General features: G+C 41.4%; 1 protein-coding gene across 2 annotated transcripts in view; it reads right to left on the reverse strand.

Annotated features, from left to right (window-relative positions):
• The window catches only part of slc6a9 (solute carrier family 6 member 9), a 90077-nt gene that overhangs the window by 43523 nt on the left and 25265 nt on the right, over positions 1 to 21289 (reverse strand). Inside the window, exon 1 of one of the 2 annotated variants that reach the window (XM_061732798.1) lies at positions 11525 to 11764. The exons of the other annotated variant lie outside the window; for it this stretch is intronic. Within the exon in view, the coding sequence (XP_061588782.1) occupies positions 11525 to 11566 (42 nt within the window). The 5' untranslated portion in view covers positions 11567 to 11764. Of the gene's footprint in view, positions 1 to 11524; positions 11765 to 21289 lie in introns of those variants that run through there. 2 annotated transcript variants of the gene reach the window in all.

The raw sequence follows: 21289 nt of genomic DNA on the forward strand, positions 1-21289 counted from the left end.
TGAAGCTCACAAGCCCCAGGTGCAGTTCGGTCAGATATCAATCATATCTATGGAAACATTGGTATGGGTGCCTTTTAAGACTCTCATGAATAAGAGTATGGTTTTATGTGTTTATGTAGTTGTTGTGTATTTTTTATGTTGTATGTCTTGCTATTGGGTCTAGAGCCCGTAATAAAGTTTATATATGTTGATGAAATTGAAAGTGAGTCGGACTTGTGACAACATTAACTCAGGTGTCACACTGCTTTTATTTGTCTTCAAGTATAAATGGGTTCTTAAGTTCTGAAGTGTTAATCTCATTCAGTAATAACACTTTCAATGTGTCTTTCCACTGAAGTAAAAGTCCTGTTTTATTAATATTTCCATGGGCGTCTTTAGCTCAACTTTCAGGAAAAAAGCTAAGGAATGGTTAAATTCAAAACTTTAAGATATGAAGCTTTCATGCTTTAAAACTTGGCAAAGGAATAATTGTGCTTTTTATGTATTAGATTTGTAGACTTTCTTACTGACAACTAAAAACCACTTCAAGCGACTTTACAACAGATGTTTAGTGGAAAGAATACACCTGAGAATAACACAACAAATGCAGAAATATACATAGACAATAAATATGAAAACATTAATACAAATTGTAAACAAGATCAAAAAAGGCATTGTCATTTATTTTCACAGTAATTAATCCAAATATATTTACAGTTTTAAATGTTTTCATATATATTTTTGACTTCTATTTTTATTATTTCTATCTTTTTATCATATTCATTTATTATTAACCCATAATTTTTCTTTTTGTCTATTTTTAGTATTTTTGTCATCTGTATTTTATTCCACCTAGTCATTACTTTTTATTCTAGATTGAACTCTGAACCAATTAGATTAAAGCACCTGTTTTATGGATTAATGGATCTCATGTTGCTCCCTAAGCAGTAGGGCTCTGTTTTGTGTCTGGGCGATAGTTTACTTGTCGTACACTGATAAGTTACAGCAAACAGTAAAACGAGTACAACTCAACAACTTAACACAAACCTTCCATTTACCCAGCTCAGTCCTCCACTGGTCCTCTTCATACAATACAATACATTTGTCTCTAATGGCAGGCAGAAATAAGTCTTTCTGGGATCTATCAATTTTATAAGACCTGCTGTCGGTTGTGTCTGTGTAAACTTGCATTGACAAACTTTTCTCTTCAAACAACCAATCAACCGCTGATGACTACTGTTTTGTCTCCATTGCTATGGCACAGTAAATGAGGAAATAGTCTAATATCATCAATGAAATAGAGTACAATTAGGCATTTATTTTCATGTGATACAAGGCAATTAGCTTGATTGTGAATATGTTTGGAAATTAGGGGATAAGCATTCATATATTTTGAAATAAATGGATTTCCCAGGTCTGTTGTGCAGTTGCAAGAGCAGGTATGACTCAGCAGGCAGTGCAACCATCTGTCCAAAGGAAAGTTGATGGACTAAACCTTGATGACAAGCTGCTGGTGACCCCTCCACTTGAATAAGGTAAAGCAGTAAAACTTCTAAATCATGCAGAGCGATAAGCCATCAAGGACCTAGACTGGGGAACGGTGCCTTACAGCTAATTTCTCTGAGATTTCTGCCCATAAACAAAGCTTCAGCAGCTTTTCTGGTCCACCTCTATGATTGGGTCCATTCTCAAAAAATGATGAACGGTAATGAATTATACTATATTGATCAGCCTTTGGCAAGAAAAAAACATAAGTGAACAAATCATACTAGCCTCTACACTGTTTCAGTCCTCTGGGAAGACATCTAGTATGACTAATTCACCACTGCTGTGGATATCTATTTCTTGTTGTTCAACTTGGCTGCTCTGTACGGAAGAGTATTAGGGCCATGCAGGAGAAAAAATATTTGAGAGGGGAAGATTTTTTTTTATTGTGCACTGCGAGAAAAAAGTCGAAATGTCGAGATTAATGTTGAAATACAATTTCCAGAAAAAAGTCGAAAAGTCAAGAATAATGTTGAAATACAATTTCCAGAAAAAAGTAGAAAAGTCGAGAATAATGCTAAAATACAATTTCGAGAAAAAAATCGAAAAGTCGAGAATAATGTTGAAATGCAATTTCGAGAAAAAAGTCGAAATGTCGAGATTAATGTTGAAATACAATTTCGTGAATGAAGTCGAAATGTCGCCTCTGGTCCATCAAATCCAGTTATGAGAGCGACTGACAGCTCTGCAGCAGCAGCCGTAACTAGCTAACTAATTTACATCCTTGGAGTGTAACGTTAAGGGTACGTTTCTGAAGTTATGCAACTGCATATGTGTGATATGTGTTTCAAATCAATTGTAAAGCCAATTCTTGTATTCTGAACCTTGTTCTTTAACTATATTCACAAAATTTTGACTTTTTTCTCAACATTTCGACTTTTTCTCGAAGTGCATAATGAAAAAAAATCTTCCTACTCTAAAATATTATTTTTATTTTTCTCCTGGCTGGCCCTAATACTCCTCCGTAGCTCTGCCTTAAACTACAACTGCTAATCTTTTTTCTAGTCTTTTTTTCTAGGTGGATGAAACTCTAAATTGTACTGTATTAAACAAATATATATCAGTGTTTCCTTTACATTCATTTAGGAGTGGCAGGTGCCATTCCTAAATTCTAGCTGCTGCACATTAAAGCGACACTACGTAACTTTTCCACCTTAATATCATATTTCCAGAGTCATTGTGATGGTACATCAACTTCCAACAGGTTTAATGACACCTTTGTCATGGTCTGAGGGGTCTGTATCACCTTCACTGGCACTATGTAACTTTGAGGAGCATGGTAGGAACCCTGCCTCACTAAAAAACTACAAATCGTTACGACTTTGACTGCTTTACGGCATACGTCACTTCCCCCTCCTTCCCGATTCGCAGTCGAGACGAAAATGGGCGGGGCGTGGAGCTCAGAGCTCCGCAGAAGCTGTTGCTGTGTTGTGGCTGCAGCAGCTCCACACAACAGACGTGGGGAAAAGACCCTAATGGTTTAACTTTTCAACGGTTTCCTGCTCGGAGGCAGAACCACGCAGGCCAAGTATCTGATATAACAAAGTAAAAGAGTGAAAGAGCCGTCGGCTCGCTTTGGATCGCGGCTGTAACGACCAAACACACAGTAAAGCATGATTTATGGTTCTGCGTTAAATCGACGCAGACCCACGGCGTAGGGTACGTGGCGACGCGCAACGTACGGTGCGTGTCGCCGCGTACCCTACGCCGTAGGCTCTGCGTCGATTTAACGCAGAACCATAAACAGCCTTAAACCACAAACACTCACACAGAACGCAGTTGCTGGCCAGCTCTCTGCGGAGCAATTAACCCCAATCTTCAGATAAAACTAGTTTGTTGAGGAAAAAATATTAACTCTATTTGTAGCTGCAGAGGAAAAAAATAATCTCACGAGGAAAACAAAAAAATTGCTCACGCCTCTTCAACATAATATAGCAGTCAAAAAAAAAGAAAAGAGAAGTAAGAGGGATACAAAACATGTACTGTATGTTGTACTATTATACAAATTTATTGAAACACATGGCTCTTCAGGGATTCAGGGATCTCTTAGGGATTTCATATGGATCCAGACCGTTAATAATCATTATTTTCTCCATATACCGCTCCCTGGCTTCCTTGTTTAAGGTATCCCGGTAAATTCCAGTTCCTTTCCAGCAGTTTAACATCTTTTTTTGCGTTCCTTCTGTTCACTTGGTGAAACAGAAAAGCGTCCTGTCTTCTCTCATCAAAACAAATGCACGCGACGGGACAGGAGTTTTCCGGCAGTACGCGCTGGTGCTCATGGGAAACGTAGTGTTCTTTCTGGTAAAACACTACCGATTTTGTCCACAAGATGCCGCCAAACTCAGAAAAGCTGAAAGTTAGGTTGTGCTGCTTTAACATTTCTTCTTTTTTTTTTTTCTTAATCGTGCCTTCCTAACAGAGTCCTGCATTGGGTCTGGTACTCACAAATACTAAGGTACTAAAGGGTGTACACTGTGCGATTATCGGCTCGTTTTGAGACGATTTTCCAGTTGTGCGACTATTTTTTGGATCGGGCCGGATTTCGACACAATCGTTGGTCGTGCCTCGTGCAGTAAACGTGGGGTAACGACGAGAGATTAACACGTCACGACGACCTCACGACGACCTCCCAATCACAAATCGTGAGGTCGCAAGAAAATCAAGCATGTTTGAAATCCTGGTCGCTCCTCGTGAAGGAATCGCACAGTTGAAGCAGCTACGACCCGATTGGACTCATCCTCTCACAGAGAGCATGCACAATCGCTGATGTCACGTCAAAAACTATTATTTGTAGTTTAAAGTGTTGCAAATTCACTTTACAAATCATGTTTTAATAGCAGAAAAAAAGACTGTGTTTCCCACGTCTGCCTAGCCAATTCCTTGTCCAATCACGACGTTGTCTAATCTTTTTTCATTTATCGCCACACAGAACGGCACAAATTGCTAAAGGCTGATTTATGGTTCTGTGTTACACCAACGCAGAGCCTACGGCGTAGGGTACGCGGCAACCCGCACCGTACGGTTACGCCGTCGATTTAACGTGGAACCATAATTCAGGCTTATGGCAGCGCGTTTGTTTTTGCTGAGCATCTTCGGTGTCTCCCACTTCGGGGTTCGTCCTCTTCCACTTCTTTTTGACGTTGCATTTCCAGTACACAGAAGTCCAACGTGAGGATTATGAACGTATAGTGTGAGCAGACGGGTCGCATCAGAGCATCGGGTCGTACAGTGTGAGACCATAAATCGTGGGCTGCGAACTTTTGAACTCAGCAATCTAGTCGTGCAGTGTGAGATGGGGCAGTCTCAAACGATTTAAAATATCGCACAGTGTATGCCTAGATAAGGTAAGTTACAGACAACAACAGTATCTTGCTCTGGATTAATTACTTGTGAGAGCACGGCCTTGAAAGTGACATCACGTCAGGCACCACCACCTTTTGGAAATAGGGCAGTGCCATTAGCTTGGCAGACTTATTAGCTTAAGATAACTCGTAATAGATTTTGCAAGTTAAATAGACATTCTTAAAATATTGATGGTCAGCTAACGTAAGCTAACATGTCGGTAGCTTAAGTTAATTGGGCTCGGTGCCGAGTCAGTGTCGCTAACTTGAGTAAACCCATTGATAGCATTAATCCGTCAATTTAACAGTGTGAACTGTGAGAGGGACTTTTCTACAATGACTAGGGTGTAGCATTTAATAAAATATCAGACAGAAACTACCACATGTTTTACAATGAACAGGGTGTAAATTCAGAGAAACAATCTCATTATTGTTTGTATTTGCATGTAAAGACTGACTTGAGAAACGGGCTGCAGGGGGGGTCACCTTGCAGGTGGATGCTGCTGAGCATCAACAGCAAAAAAATCCAATGTTCTGAGCCTGGATGTAAACTTTGCCACCGATTCTCCATAAAGGATTTATTATTTATTGTTTTATTTTTATTTAATTCTATTGTTTTATTTATTTTGTTTTTGTTTTACATTCTTCCTTGAAAATGCTATTTTCAACCGGCCACTAAATAAATAGTTTGTAACAGTAAAATCTTGAGGGTAATTTCTTTATGCCGCAACGACTCCCCGGAGATCCTGCCCCCACTGCTGAGAGAAATCCTAGAGAAACCCCTTACTAAATGTTTCTACACTTGAAATCACTGGAATTGTTACCCTCAAAGTGGTACTTTAAAGAGGGGACGGTGTTGGTAGAGGTTTAATGGGAGGGGTCAAAGCTGAGGCGCTGCTGGTGCAACCCTGAGATGACAGTAAAAGCAGTGTGTAAGGGCTGAAAACACCACTTTAACCAGGGAGGCCATCGCTCAGCTGATTCTTTCTGAGATAACATAGGCTTCATGAGAAGATCTTTTTCAGGCCGATATAGAAAAGCCACTGTACACTGAAAGACTCTTACAGAAGATCATAGCGAGACATAAATAGTGAAATGGCTTGGAATGTTATACTACTGACAGCAACCAATCGTGTATTTTTAGCAAAATCAAAACAATTTGTTTAATTTTCATGACAGAGTTACAGAAAAGGAACAACTACTGAAGATTTGTATTGAAGTAGCTACTAAAATATTGACTTCTGTGGCGACTGAGAAAGTAGCTACAGAAGAATGACTGAAAAACACTTAATCCTAATCACATCCACAGTATTTGTTAGACAGTTTTTGAATTGCATATCCATATGGCAAGTTGATAACATACATTGAAACCACCTGTGTCTTCTTAGCCTGTTGTCATTTGTATGTAGCATATGCCACCATGATAACGGACTACGTCACTGCATAACCGGAAACATGGCAGCCGCAACAGAAATTTGCCGTTTGGATGCTAAGTATCTTCCTGGAAATGTGCAGAGATCTGCAGTTGTTCACATACTGTGCACTATATATTTTTTAGTGCTATCAAGCGATTCAAAAAATTGAGCGATTAAATTAATTAAGATCTGTAACTAATTAATCTCATTTTTAATCTCACCTAAAAATTGCTGAGAAAAGCCCTCAACTTGAGGTGTTTTCCTTTAAATTCATTACATTATTGTGGCAGATCAAAGCATTGATAAATAACAAAAAAAGTGGCTTTATAAGTCTTTTTTTTTTTTTAACAGACTTGAACAGATGCAGTCCTAGCCTGTTCATCCACTTGGTAAGAACATTCGCCAGCCTCTCGTGCGCAAACGTGCGCATGCGCATGTTGCTCTCCTCGAGTCTAGTTTGAAGAGCGTTGCCGTGGCAACATCTTTGCTGCTAACGTTAGCTGTGGCTGCGCTCGCGACCGAGTGCTTTGCATTTATGTGGCTAAACTTGAGCTGCATCGGTGGTAAGCAAAGTCCTTACCACAAAGAACACATATCACTCTACCTTTATCAATGGTGCCGTCGGGGCGTTTTAGAAATGTAAATTTACTGGACCGACAACTTTCACATGCTCCTCCATTCTCACTTCTCCGCTATTCACCGTCCCCATCCCCCCCATGACTGTCCAGCTACACTAGAACCAGCGTAGCTAAACACGCCCACACACAGGGACAGCCCATCAATGTCCACTTCAAGGTGGGACTGACTGTTGTTTTCTATCCCTAACTCAAGCACAAGAAGCCAACCGGCCACCGCACAAACACAGATTTCAAAATAAAGGCAAATCGCAAACAGAAAAGTTAGAGATTAAAAAATAGAATAAGCGATTAAAAAACATAACACGCTAAATATGCCCGTAATTAATTAATGGCAATTAACACACTAATTTGACAACCCTAATATTTTTATCCCTGAGTTATTAACAAAGTCACTGCTCATTAATCCCACCTTCCTGTCGCTTACACTTAGCTCCTAACCCCTACCACTGTGGGACCGACCTCCCTCCGTTCCTCCATCCTTATCATTAGCATCTCAGCTCTCTTCTCAGCACGTTATTCGGCTGGCCGACCCCTATCTCACATCTCCACTCAGTTACCGTCATTCACTCTCCTGTTCAGCCAACACGACGAGCACACATCAGCGTGCTGCGTGTGTTGCGGGGCGGGTGAGTTCTTCAGCAACGGCAGCTGTGAGCCCAGCAGCCAAACTTAACGGAGTCGGAGGTAGAGCGAAGGTTGGAGCCACCACAGGGAGATGGACAAAGGGCACGAACGAGCAGCTTTGCACAAACAAGCAGATGCACTATTTAAAATGTGTTTCTGCTTCTCTTTTCCACACGTGTCTGTTAATTTGCTTGCTAAACTTCAGTGCAGGGAGTAAATACGGCTACTTTACACTTCTGCTCCATAAACCGCAACACCTGCCCCCAGATGGGTAGAGCTCCTCTGCCCGCCTGTGTGTGTGTGTGTGTGTGTGTGTGTGTGTGTGTGTGTGTGTGTGTGTGTGTGTGTGTGTGTGTGTGTGTGCGTGCGTGCGTGCGTGCGTGCGTGCGTGCGTGCGTGCGTGCGTGCGTGCGTGCGTGCGTGCGTGCGTGTACTTGAGGGGGGGTGGGGGGTTGAGGGTGCCATGGAGCTGACCTCCTATATATTTTAAGTACTGAACTATATATATTCACAGTCATCGTTAACGTCACGCCTGGATGCTTCTCAGTCAACATCTATTAAGTTTTATTGTGTTTTTCTTTCAAAGTCTGTTTCAGAATATTCCTCCCAGAATGATAGCTTTGTTTATGATGTTTAAAGTAAAAGTGCTTATTTATAGGGGAACTTATATGAAACTGTGACATCCTGGGGAGCAGACGGTCTAAATATGTCTACGTTCCCTCCACGTCGATAGACAAGCATTAACAAGGTGTTGAGCGTTGAGCGCAGCAACCGTCTGGATGAATGCCTCCACAGTGGAAAATTTTGTACTTTTCTACACAACAGGCTTCATTTGCTTCTTTGGCACCTTGTGATCCAGAAAATCTGCTTATATACAAAGCAATTTGGGTCAGTTGTTGAAACTATTTGTTTTCTTTGGGTTTTACTTCACATCACTGATTAGAGAGTCAAAGCACTGAAGTGCTTTGACTTATGCCTATATAAATATACACATAACAAATCATGTATAATTTTAATATTAAATGTTGCCAGTGAAAAAAAAAGTGACTCGCTGAATCATTTTCTGAGATAACATGAAGTCGAGCTAATGACACTGCAATCAAGACTGTTGTCTGGATGTGAATATGATGCCTTCTGATCGTTTCTTTTATGAAAAGGATGTCAAAGCCAATCACCAGCATTCACTTAGCAATTACCAGATCCATTTGAAGTCCTTATTACTACAATTATTAGTCAAGCATGCCTTGAAATCACACACATGACCGCGGACTATTGTCCCAACATGGTGAGGTCAGATTGCGGAGAAGGGTGGTTGAAGGAGCACGTTTTGGATCACAGCGGGCAAGAAAAACACATTGGAGACCAAAAACTTGGTGACTTTTTTAGAAATATTTGATGATAGTTGGTTAAGAAGCCAGATCTGCTCTTGACTCAACCTACGGTCATCAGCTCAGACACTACGCTTGGATTTCACCTACTGATCACATCTATTATTAACGGGGAGATGTCGCAAGAAACGAGTAATTCGGTTAAATGGTGAGGAGTGAATGAGGTTCCCTGTTTCTGTTTGGGCTTCTGATGGACCTGTTTACAGAGTACCGCTCCCTTTTGCCCGCTGACATCTGGGATAGACTCCAGCAGCCCCGTGACCACAAATAGGATTTAAGCGGGTATAAATGATGGATGGAGGGCATGAACATCCCAGGTGTGTTACGTTGTTGTTAATCTGGGCTGTATTTCCCTAACTTTAATCAGATAAGTGCCAGATCTTTTTTCTTTTATTATGTCCCGTTACACAGAATCATTCAATTAAAGAGGGGCCACATTTTAACATTACTGTACACTCTGAAAGTGTCACATTTAAATTAAATAATTACCAATGCAGGCCCGTCTGATTTATTTATTTTTTTTCATAACAATATACTTTCTCTTTCACTGTGATCTGTTTCCACTCTACATCATTTTACATCTCGGGCTGAAATTGGTTTATAGAAATACAAATAAATCATCGTCTTGTCCCCGTCTGTCAGAATGCCAGCGCAGTGATGCCAGACCATTGTTCAGTGCTGACTGTGACAAATCTAACAATGTTAGACTAGGACATGACAGATTTACCAAATTTGACAGTCTGGTCCACCTCTGGCACAACTTCTGCTAAAGTGCATCCATGCATGAGACAGAAATGAACTACTGAACAATGGATTTCTCATATACGTTTTAATCAATGCTATAAGAATTTCCTGGAAACTGTGTTGGATGAGACATGTGGTGATAATAGGATCGCTTTTAACAAATCCCATTATGAGAAAACATTGTGTTTGATGTGACAATGTTTAAGACCTCCTATGAAATTTGCATCCTTAATGCATAAATAATGAAGTCAATTGGTTTAAATTAATTTTAATTCATTTACAATTCTATACTTCAAACGCCAGTGGATTACAAGAGGCGTGGAGGACAGCAAAGCTGAATACCCATCAAATTCTATCCCTGGTGACATGAACAACTGTCCAAACAGTCATTGATTAGGAAAGCAGAACTTCAGTACCAGTGGGTGTATACGGCTCATCAGTACTAAAGCAAACGTTTCATTTTAGTGTACATCATTCTGTAATTATGAAGCTAAATTTGGGAACATATGTGCAGGCTGCACTCCTCGTAAGTCCTAAAGATGCGAGAAAATCCTGTCAGTCAAAGCTTTGAGAGAATGTTTTGTGCCTGTTAACAAATCTAAACCGGCCAGGATCGCCGGATTAGTGCGCACATGCACGCCTAGGTGCTCCCGAAAACACACACACAGACACACACACACACACTCTGGCGCTCTAAATAACTTCAACCCACCTCCACAACAACCTTCCCTTGCTGAAATTTGTGTGTGAGCAATTTGAAGATCTGTTGTTTGTTGTGTGACCAGAAAAATCATCCAAACATTTGTGTATATATATCCTTGTAGGCGTGCATTTGTGCGTGCAGGTGTGTGCACGCATATGTGTGTGAGTGTGTGTGTGTGTGTGTGTGTTTGCCTACAGAGCTATACCAAGCTGACTCAGCCTTGACAGTAGCAATCGGAAACAGGAGACAAGGACTTGGCTGCGAGTGTATGCCGGCAGCAAGGTCGGATGCACACACACAACAATACGCAGACGCACATGCACACGCCCCTTTTTTGTCTTTACCTTCTGCAGAGGAAACTGTACGTCTTATCTTAAACACATCAGAGGATTTAATTGTTCCAGTCAAGAAGACAATTAATAAAGGGAAGCAGAGCGAGCGATGTATTTGCCAAAGAGTGCAATTAAAGCCGCTTGAGGGAGGGGTTGGTGGGGGCGGCGGGGGCATAAATATCGGCCTTTCTCTGGACACTTTTACTTTTCTACTCCGCCGCTCTCTTTCACACACACGGCGGACCAGCCCACTTCCTTACCAACCCCATCTCTCACAGCACTGGCCGGACTTCCCACTGCAATTACTTATGAAACTTTTCAGGGCCGCCACACGTGGTCGGGTTTTTAAAGAGCTGCTTCCCCCTCCTCACGTGGTTCGGGGGGTATTGAGTCGTCACGACCCCCTGAATGATCACCGAAAAATAAGGCGGCGTAGACAATAGCTCGTCTTGATGAATTCAATTCTTTCAGGACCCTGTACCGTTGTCCAGGCAGCTCTGAGCAAAACAATCGTTGCTTTGATAGTCCAAGAAACACACACTCACTCCGTTGCTCTTAGAGACTGCCCTTAACTACTTCCGAATTAGGATCTAAAGATGATATACATCTAGCCGGAACTTGGGATTTTACTCCCCCCCACGCTTTTTTTTTCTTACTGTTAAGTCTCTTTTCTAAGACTTTAAACAATATGTTCCTCCCTGCTTGAGCCGGTGGTGAGGAGAAAAACTACTGCAGAAAGAAACATCAGCATGCTCGCTCCCTTTTGCAATGACAACACAACATTGAAAACAAATACGACAGGTTGAACTGACCTGGTCTGTGGTGGAAGCGGCAGTGGTGTTGGACTCAGACATGATTTGATGCTGTGACCCTGTGGTGCTTCTCTGCCGGCCACTGTAGGCTCCCTCATTCACACCTTGCCTTTCAGTTCCGCAGCGAAAGAGGGGGGAGAACACACAGTATACCCTCCCTTTTGCCCTGGCTTGATTAATGCCTGAATTACTTTCACCTCATTTCATCTGATGGAGCTCTGCTTCCTCTCCGCCTCTCTTGCTCATTCGGCATGGTAGCCCGCTCTCTCTCTCTCTCCCACTCCCCCCCACCACCACCACCACCACCACCTCCCTTCCCTCTGTGATTCCAGCTCTGCCCCCCCCCTCCCTCCTTCCATCCATCCCTCCCTCGCTCTCCCTGCACTCTTACTTTTTACTCACCCCCTCCCTCACTTTCGCCTCTCACTCGTTAACTTTCTCTTTCTGCCTGGTTTTTCTGTCACATTTCAGGAGTATGCTCCCTCCCTTCTTCTCTTCTGCCATCCACCTCCCACTTCACCCCCCCTTTCCCGCCCCCCACCTATACCCAAAGCCCCAACTCCCACCACATCCCCGAAAAAAGACACAGGAGAGATCCACAGTCTTTTTCCCTCTACCTCCACAATGAATGGCTCGTTGTCACTCCAGCACCTAGGCTGAATACAGAGCGAGTGAGCGGGAGAGAGGAGGACCTGTGATGGCGTTGGTGGAGGGGACCACGGGTGCGGGAGGGGGGGTGTTGAACTTTAGGTTGAGCTGGCCGGAGTAACGTGTGGGTGGGGGGGGTTTGGGGGGTAGAGGGGATTTGGGGGGCCCATGGTCCTTAGCCAAGGCCCCCCCTCCACCCCTCCCCGCTCCCTCACTCTTTCTCTGAACAGATTGATGCAAAGGCACAAAAAAAGTGGGAAGCCCGAGAAGTGAGGAGCCTGCACGCCTCACACCGGACTTCTCTGCCCCCCCACCAACCCCCCCTTTTCTCTCTGTCTCTCTTATTTCTTCCGTTTGTTTTCAGAGGCAGCTGCTGCAACTCCGCAGACCACCAACAACTTCCCTTTCAGCGGTACTTGACTCTTCCAAATCCTCGTCCGTCTCTACACCCCGACATTGCCAATGCCCTCCACCCGCCCGCCATGTCACTCTGAGAGGCTGGCCCGGGCCAAAGCCCACCTCCCGCACTCCGTTTGTGACGAGTTCACAGAGCTACACCCTTTCAAATTTAAGCGCTTCCCTTTCCGAGCCTCGGTCTAAATGCCCACATTATGGTGTGTGTTTGCCACCATATGGCTAATGGCTGCCCACAAACAGAAAAGGCAGAGAGAGGTAAGAGTGCATCCACAATACGGGAGTGATTGAGAGATCAACAAAGCATCACTCATGTGGCAGTATGACATGGCGTCTTTCAACAAGTCACTCAGCATCAATCCTCTGACTGGAAGTGGTACGACCGGTGTCAAAAGTTGACAAGCTATTGGCACGCAGCCTAATGGGTGTTTGATAGCCGCGGACAATGGCAGCTACCGCTTGAGTGGAGGCCCACTAGTTATGTTTAACAAGAGACAAGCAACGCAGACAGGACGCTATTCATTTGTCTATCAGTTCAGAGCAATAGAATCTCACAGGGGATGCAATAAAAGAATCATTAGCATTTGCCCGCCCTATTCAGTTTGCAGAGGGGAAGTAATAAAGGCAAAGAAAACAAGCGCTCCTGTCAAGCGACTGCGATTGTTGACACATTTAGAACAGACAAAGCATTGTTTAATCGGCACTGCTGCATCTATTACGCAAACAGTTTGCACTTCTTTCCCAACTTGCAGCAACTGATAAACAGAAAAGCTTCGTGAAATTCCATAGCAATCAAAGTACGGATGCATTTTTCCTAATCAAAATTTTATAAATGCCTGATTTAATTCTGATTCAATTCTCCCATCCTTGGCGCTCAACTGCTGGTCCAGTACCTATGCAGAGACTGCACCCATGCCCCTGCATATAAAAGAAAAGACCAAGCAAAAGCTAGCTTGGAGGTATGGAACATAACTGGGGGGTAGTGTGACTGTCCCTGAAGACAAACTTCACATTGGAGCTTGTCGAGCAGCGACAATCTGCAGGTGGAACCAAGCAATCGAACACTAGAGTCTGAAATTATGAGGGCAATTGTCCATATGTCCATATCATAGAAGTTACTGATTATCTTAATGTGATTTAGAACAAAATACTGTGTTTGTATTTAAAGGTGCTGGAAATTTGTCAGCCCGAAGCAGCCGAGTCTCAGTTTAAAACAAGCGTAACCATAGCTAAGCTGATAACCTAACCGTACCTAACTGATCCACTGTTCCACAGGGAACTCACACTCACTAAGGGCATTTTCAGAACACAAAATTTTAAGTCCAATTAGCAAGACAATGGGTGTGTTCACCATGAGGACAGTAATCCTTTAGGGGGAATCAGAGAAGTAAGGAGATGCATCGTTGGTTTTTTTACTCATCCTCAACTCTTTTCAGTACCCGCAAGTGATAATCCATTCATTCACCCATCTTCTTTGCTTTATCTATTTCAGTTTGTGTTTTGAACAAATCATAGTACAAACAGCTCACACATTTTGACAAAAAACGCAGTTTTAGAGAGAAGTCAGGTGACTGAGTCGCTGTCAGATCACTTCCATAGGTGATTATTCAGTTCATGTGATCAACAAAATGACTTTAAGACCTCTGATTACAAAACAGAAAGTCCTGTAATCTGAACAGCCCAAAAATTGGCCAAAAGTCACATAGTCTGAGCGCTGCTGTGCCAGCAGCTACCATGACAAATCCTGTTCAAAAATGTTAAAAATCCTGTATTACTAGCCCTAAGCTATCTCTGTTTGCAACACAGTGCGAGAGCACTCTGGAAGCAGTCGTCAGCCACGAGGCACAGAAACGTGTGGACCTCCTTGTTGTACCACAGAGTTGATTTGGTTCCCATTTTTCACTGTACCTACCGTAAGTTTAGTTGTAAACTAAATATCGCTGGTGCCAGGTTTTGAATATGGCGGGTGTGAAGGAGTTGCTCTCAAGACTCATCAGAGACATTCTCTCACTCTCTGGCCAATCAGTGGCCTGCAGCCTGGTGACGTGGCATTTTCAGCCCGACTCAGCTCAGTTAGAACCCCGGCCAAGTACGATATGTGCCAATAAAGGAGATACTAACTGGGTTTCAAGTCGTGAGCAGGTTTTAAACTTATTCAGGTAAACCACATTAGCACTACATCTGCACCTTCCAAAATGGCTATTTGACTCATTTGTTTTTACTAAAAATCATCATTTTCAATAGTTTTTCTATTTTTGTTGGAACTACTTCTAGGGAAGTTTTATCAAACACATCAAAATGGTTACCAACGACTGCTTGAGTATTATGGTACAAGAGTCTGTCAACAAAAGGGATGAAAATATTCATATACTACCTGCTATCATACATGTTGTCTTAGTTTTCATTCTGAAATCTGGATTGGAAATATTAACTGATTCTGCCAAAAGTAAGGCTGTTAGCACCAGAGAGTATTAACATTCATGCATCAACTCCCAGTTTGTCTTGATTACACTACTGCTTCGCACCTTCCTGCTATGAGTCGACAGGTGGAGACATGAATGGCTGTATTGAGATATCTATAGCGATAGCATTATGTAAGAAACATAGCATTAATGTACAAGTGCGTGCTCGTTATGCAAGGCTCCAGTTTCCAGAAGTGGTATGATGTTGTTGAGTAAAATAAAAGTAACATTATTAAGCATTTAAGGAGCCATCAGGTGAAAATGCCTGAAGACTTTACTGAGTGAAACAGAAACGCAGATTAATCTCAGCAACTGAATCTCAGCAACTGAATATATGGAGTGTGTTTTTCAGAAGCAAGAGAAATACCCCAAAGACAGACGGACAGCCACAGCAATAATGGAAAAATATTCACTGTCCTGGATGATGACCCATTGTCATCTAAAAGTCATGATTTTCAACTTAATTGAACATTTGCACTCACAGCTTTTCATAAAGGCTTTTCATCCCAGAAAGGTGTGAGCGACGTTCTGGCAACGATCATCTGACAGTTATTTAAAGTTAATAGTGAATATAACAATAAAAGAAGATTGAATAAATCATGGTATCATATCGGTTCTCAGTATCTGTGGCTACCAAAAGCCCAGGTATTGACATTGGTGTCTGAAGAGAAGACTTAAGATTATTGCTTCAGCTGTTAATTACAGCAATGAGTGTGACTCTTTTTGTCAGGCCATGGAAAGCTGCAGGGTATACAATTAAAGCACAATTTACAAGCTGTTCCTCTACTGCCGGATGCTGATGCACAACTATAATTCTAGCTTGATATGACATGAACTTGAAGTAAAAAATACAAGCTGCAAGCGGTGGCCTAGCAGGCGATAAGCTAAAGCTGTGCACATCAAGTCAAAATGTATTTGTAGCGCATGTTTAAAACAAGAGTTAACCAAAGTGTTGCCCAGATAAAATAAAACAACATCAAAATCATATTTTTAAACTAAGAACAATAAAACAGGATGCCATAAAAGAGTATTGAAATTACATATTTAATCAAAAGGAATAAAAATGGTAGTCTATGTCCCTTTATGATATGGAAAGACAATGTTTTGAGACACTGTGTGTTGTGTGTATGCATTTATAAGTATTTAGCAATACTAACGTTTTAGCAATTAATCATTTTTTTGCAATGAGAAGCAGTTTTTTCTTTATTGAGGCAATTATTTTGACCTATGACAGTATTGAAAAACAGATCTGTGCGTGATTCCTTTGAAATACTGTAGTATTGATACAACCTGGGCTTAACCATCAGTCTATAACTAAGAACGTTGTTACATGTTTTGGGGGCTAGAGAACAGTAGTTTAAGAAGATATTTATCCATATCTGTTGCTTTCATGTTTTTTTACCAGTCAGTTTTCACTTACACAAATCAAGCTAATGTCACCCATGCACATTATTGTACTGGAGGAGCATCATCTCTGAAAAAGAGCTAAAAAAAACAGATATAATAACCTTAATCATCCCAAATTCCGTAAGCATCCGGCCACAAACATCCAAACACTTAACTAAACTTTAATTACGTAGCAGAAAGCGTTGAAGCAATTAGTGAAAATACAGCTTTAATTTTTGACAAATAGAGACAAATAGATGGGAGTTTTTGCTAATTATCCAATTACCTTATGTTATTTACCGATGATCAGAGAAGCACGGATGCTGCTGTTGATAATATAAGACCAACTTGTTTGAATTCTTTTTTGTCTTCTTGTTACAACTGAAAACTAAAGAGAGAGAATAACACTGAGCCAATCACTGGGCCAGGATTTTTTACTGCATATTCAAAGGAACCAAAGCCGTTTGATGGAGCTGAAACCACCGTCTTGATGTGACACTGAAACCATTGAACAAGGATGGGCAGTAATATTGCAAATCATCTCGTGACTAGAGTCATGAATCAGTTTTCATTGGTTTTGTCTGTTTAAAATGATCGAACTGGTTATCATTGTTCTGTCTCTAAACTCGACTAGGACTATTGTGGATTCCAGTAGCTTCCACATCCAAACGTCTATGGACGAGACAAAAGAGACAAGTGGAGAGGAGGACAGGCAATAAAACAGTGATAAGGTCGAACAGATCTCCTCTGGCCTTTCCTGGTAACTTCATCATGCCAACATCGATTAAAGGTCAGCCCTGGGCCAAACACAACATTGCTCCTTAGACCCATCACTGATGATACAACACAAGCCCATTAGACAAGAAATGTAAGTTTCAGACAATTCAAAGGTAGAAAGAGAAATAACACTAGTCTTTCCTTTGTTCTATTCATTTTATGCTCCAGCAGTAACAAACAGTATTCTCAATAAAGGCCAGAACAAATATGAAGGAGTTTGAAGATTATAGTAATGTCCAACATTTCCTTGCAAAGCTTATTAACTGCACTTACAAATCAAGCAGGTACAAAAATGTATTTGCAGGTTTTATCCAGCTGAGATTAGAAGGCAAGTTGGAGTTTGTCTCCTTGCAGAAAAATGAGGGGATTTAAGGAAATTCATGGCAAAAAATACAACAAAATTATAACATGATCTCAGCTCTGTTTAAAGTTAATTTTGTATGACAGCTTCCCCTTCTGCTCTCGCTGAAAATCATGAAAAGTAATAAAGAATTACTTTTTTCCTGACTGTAATAGACCCAAGGAAAGTTGTACCACCATTCTTTATAGTCACTTAAAGGAGCATGAGGCTCCTTCTAAGAAATGAGACTCATTAGCGCCACCCTTCGCCACGACGGCCGTCGGGGGTACTGCAGCCAACAGCGAAACCGGCACGGGAGAACGGGGAGAACGTGCATGCAGCGTCATTTGACGTCACATCCGCAGGACAGCGCGGGAAATTCGGCCCCACAATTGCAGCACATTTTGCAGCACACAGCCTGTTCAAGGCAACGGAGAGATACACTAGAGGGCTCATTCTTTTTGGTTTGGAACGCTTCATCTGACATTATTACTAGAAAACTTAAAACGTATACGAATTTTTTTCATAAATCCTGCCTCAATCCTGCCTCATGCTCCTTTAACATACGGCACAATACCACGTAGCTAAACTTTTCAATTTTAAGCTATTGCTGCACTTGAAGTTAAATGTGAATGCATTATTACAACAAGCATGGCTCCTGCTGATTTCAACTGCAAATCAGTCAAAACAGCGGCACGTCTGCGAACTGCCAGATTGGAAGCCACAAATCAGAAGCTTTGTCATGCCAACATAGCAGCAGCGTTGGTGAGGCGTGACTTTCTGAGGTCACGTAAGAGGTTAACACCAGGTTTACCTCTAACGCTGAGCTGAACTAGCAACCAGACACTTCTAAACACATGAGGTCAGATGAACATCTTCAATCCAAATCACCTCGGCTGTTATTCAGTCACTTCACCCTTAACCCTCATTTATACTTCTCAGTGGAATCGACGGTGTCAACACACAGACCCTCTCCGTCGACACAAACCCTCCTCCGCAGAGCTCTGCGTCACCCCATGTACTCAAACACTCAAAAGTTTTCTGACTGCACTGCTATTTCTACTTCATCATTTTCAAGTCAGGTAGAACAATGTTTGTTAAAATGACTGATGCTCCACATTTCTCAGCTCAAACTTGTGTAAAACATACTTTATTTGGTCCGTTGTTATGTCTGAGTCACATCCATATAAACAGAATGGAATAAAATTGGGTGGGCGATGGGGGGTGTCATGGGTCACATCTTCTACAAAATGCCCTTTTTTCTCTTCATGTGTTGCACATTTTATTTAAACCGAAAGTAGCACTGGAAACAGATCTGTGACATATTATATTGGCGATAAGCAGAAAGTCACAACATTTCAATCCGATTTTGAAAATTCTGAGGACTTGTGCTCGTATAGTTGATGAAAATTACCTAGGTTGTGTTAACTAGAGGGTATAACACTCTGTTCTGCACTTATTCTTCTACATTTTAACACAGTATTATAAAAACAGACTCAATGCTTTTAGATGTAACGGTTAATGTCACATCATGACAATAGTCTGTGATTGGCAGCATCAATGTTACTGGCAGCATCACACTCAGCTAGCAGGCGGCTAACAATAATAACAAAGGCTTCAATAAGGACAAAAATAGGCGAAGGCATCATATTCGCCTGTAGTTTCCCCTGGCAAGCAGGAGACCGTTAATGTCCACACCTGACTGCCTTACTTGTCAAGCAACAAACTCCATTGCTTCCCTCGTACCACATTAGCATTTCAGCGGTAGAAGAGGTTAGAAAAAAAAGAAAGATGCACTTCGAGCCCAAGGAAAAATAAAACTCCTTTCAGTTGAATCATTTCCATCTTTTTTCTCTAGTTTTTCTCCCCTTTTCAGAGCATTATCATTAGCAACGACAAAATAAATTCAAATACCACGGCATAATCACAGCAGATATACAGTATCTCTCCACTGCCTGTCTGTCAGACCTTTGTGTTTCTAAAGGCCAAAAAAACGATTAAAAATTCAGTTAAGAGTTAAAGTTTGGACACAGTGTCAGTTATGTGAGTCAGAATCAATGTCCGTCTTTACTCCCACAGTTTCCAAGGTGATCCCCGCAGGTGAGTCTGACCGTGTTTGGCCTGTCACGTCTTCCATCCACCGCCAGACTGCATGGATAACGGTACATAAACATAAAGAACTGAGCTTCACAATGAAATCAATGCATGTGGTCAAATATGATGCATGTAATGCTTCTAAATAATTAGGAATGCTGTAAATATGTTTTCCCTTAAAATACTTCAATGCGACTTTAGACAAAATTACTCTGCTGAACAGAGCTGTACAATGCATTGTTATCGCAATATCAACATGCTCGATGTCAATATCGGAAAAACAACAACAAATAGTGTGATAAATGTTACTCTTTAATAATTTAAGTGCTATGTGTTTACCTCGCTCTTCCTTAAAATTGGAGGTTTATTCTCTGGTTTTGTCAGTACAGGTAAGACGAGATCTTCGTCACCCACACCATCTTTTTCCCTCATGTGTTCAGAATCTTAATCTTTTTTTAATTTACTTTCACCTTTACTGTAAAACTAAAATAAAAACTTAGGGGCAATGCAGCACCCAAATCTAATATAGCATAAAAGGACAGGTTTGAGAGAAAATAACTGAGTATAGTAACTTCATAAAGTCAGAATTCCATTCCGCCTTAAAAGTGAGGATTTATGAGTTTCAGAGTAGAATTTCTGAATGAATACACTCATAAACTGAGCACATAAATCTTAATTTCTAACTTTAGAAAGTCAGTAATTATAAAATTATGACTTAATGAATATTATTATAGCCTACTACGGGACAGAAAGTGCATTAACTAGAAATAAAGAAATACACGCTTTGTAGCTCAAAAATCAGTTTCAAATGTTTTGTTTTTTTTATCTTTTAACCTATTATGTCGTTGTACTAATCTGTTCTTGTACATCATTCACCCAGTTACTTGGAGGATAATTCATCGGTGAGGGGAGACTAAATGCATTTTAAACCTTTTTTGAATTCATCAGTACTACAATTTGTTGTAAAATATATTTTATACTATATTTTAGTTTGATTCAGATTTTATCTAAACCCAAGAATTAAAAAAAAAGTCTTGACAGGACTTCATATCCTTTAAACAATCCTTTTCTTTACACTTCCTCTGCGATCTATATATCTGTCCCTTACACCAATTAGGTTAATTTCTCTTCCCCTCTCATTAGCTCAGCATGCCTGTGATGGGACGTGTGACCGGGGAAGGGGCCTTGAGCTGAAGGCAGCATTGATAAGCCTGACTTTCTCTTCCCTCCTGGGCGGTTCATGGGAGAAAAAGCTGAGACGGTGGAGGACTGAGCATCCGTGACTCGTGCGAAAGGGCTGGCTGAAACGAGTGAAGGGAAGACTCGAGACGCGAGAACGGATTGAAGTTCACAATAAGACAAGCACCGCAGGAGCTGAAGTCCAGGAGGAAAGAAATGCAAGGCCAGTTCTGCTTTGTCCAATGCAACAAAAGGACAAAATGTGTTGAAGCGCAGATGGAGGGAAAATCAATCTTTTCCTTTTCCAGTGCAAAACAGCACTGTAATTGGAAGTGGGAAAAGAAAATGTGCTTCAGAGGAGGGAAAAAGGGAAAAACATCAGCGCGGAGCAAATAGGAACAAGATTCGGTGAGTGAGGGATGCTTGTCTAGTTGTCCAGTTGACCTGAACTTGACACAACCTGTC

Source organism: Cololabis saira, chromosome 10, assembly GCF_033807715.1.
Source record: "Cololabis saira isolate AMF1-May2022 chromosome 10, fColSai1.1, whole genome shotgun sequence".
In the NCBI taxonomy this organism is placed as follows: domain Eukaryota; kingdom Metazoa; phylum Chordata; class Actinopteri; order Beloniformes; family Belonidae; genus Cololabis; species Cololabis saira.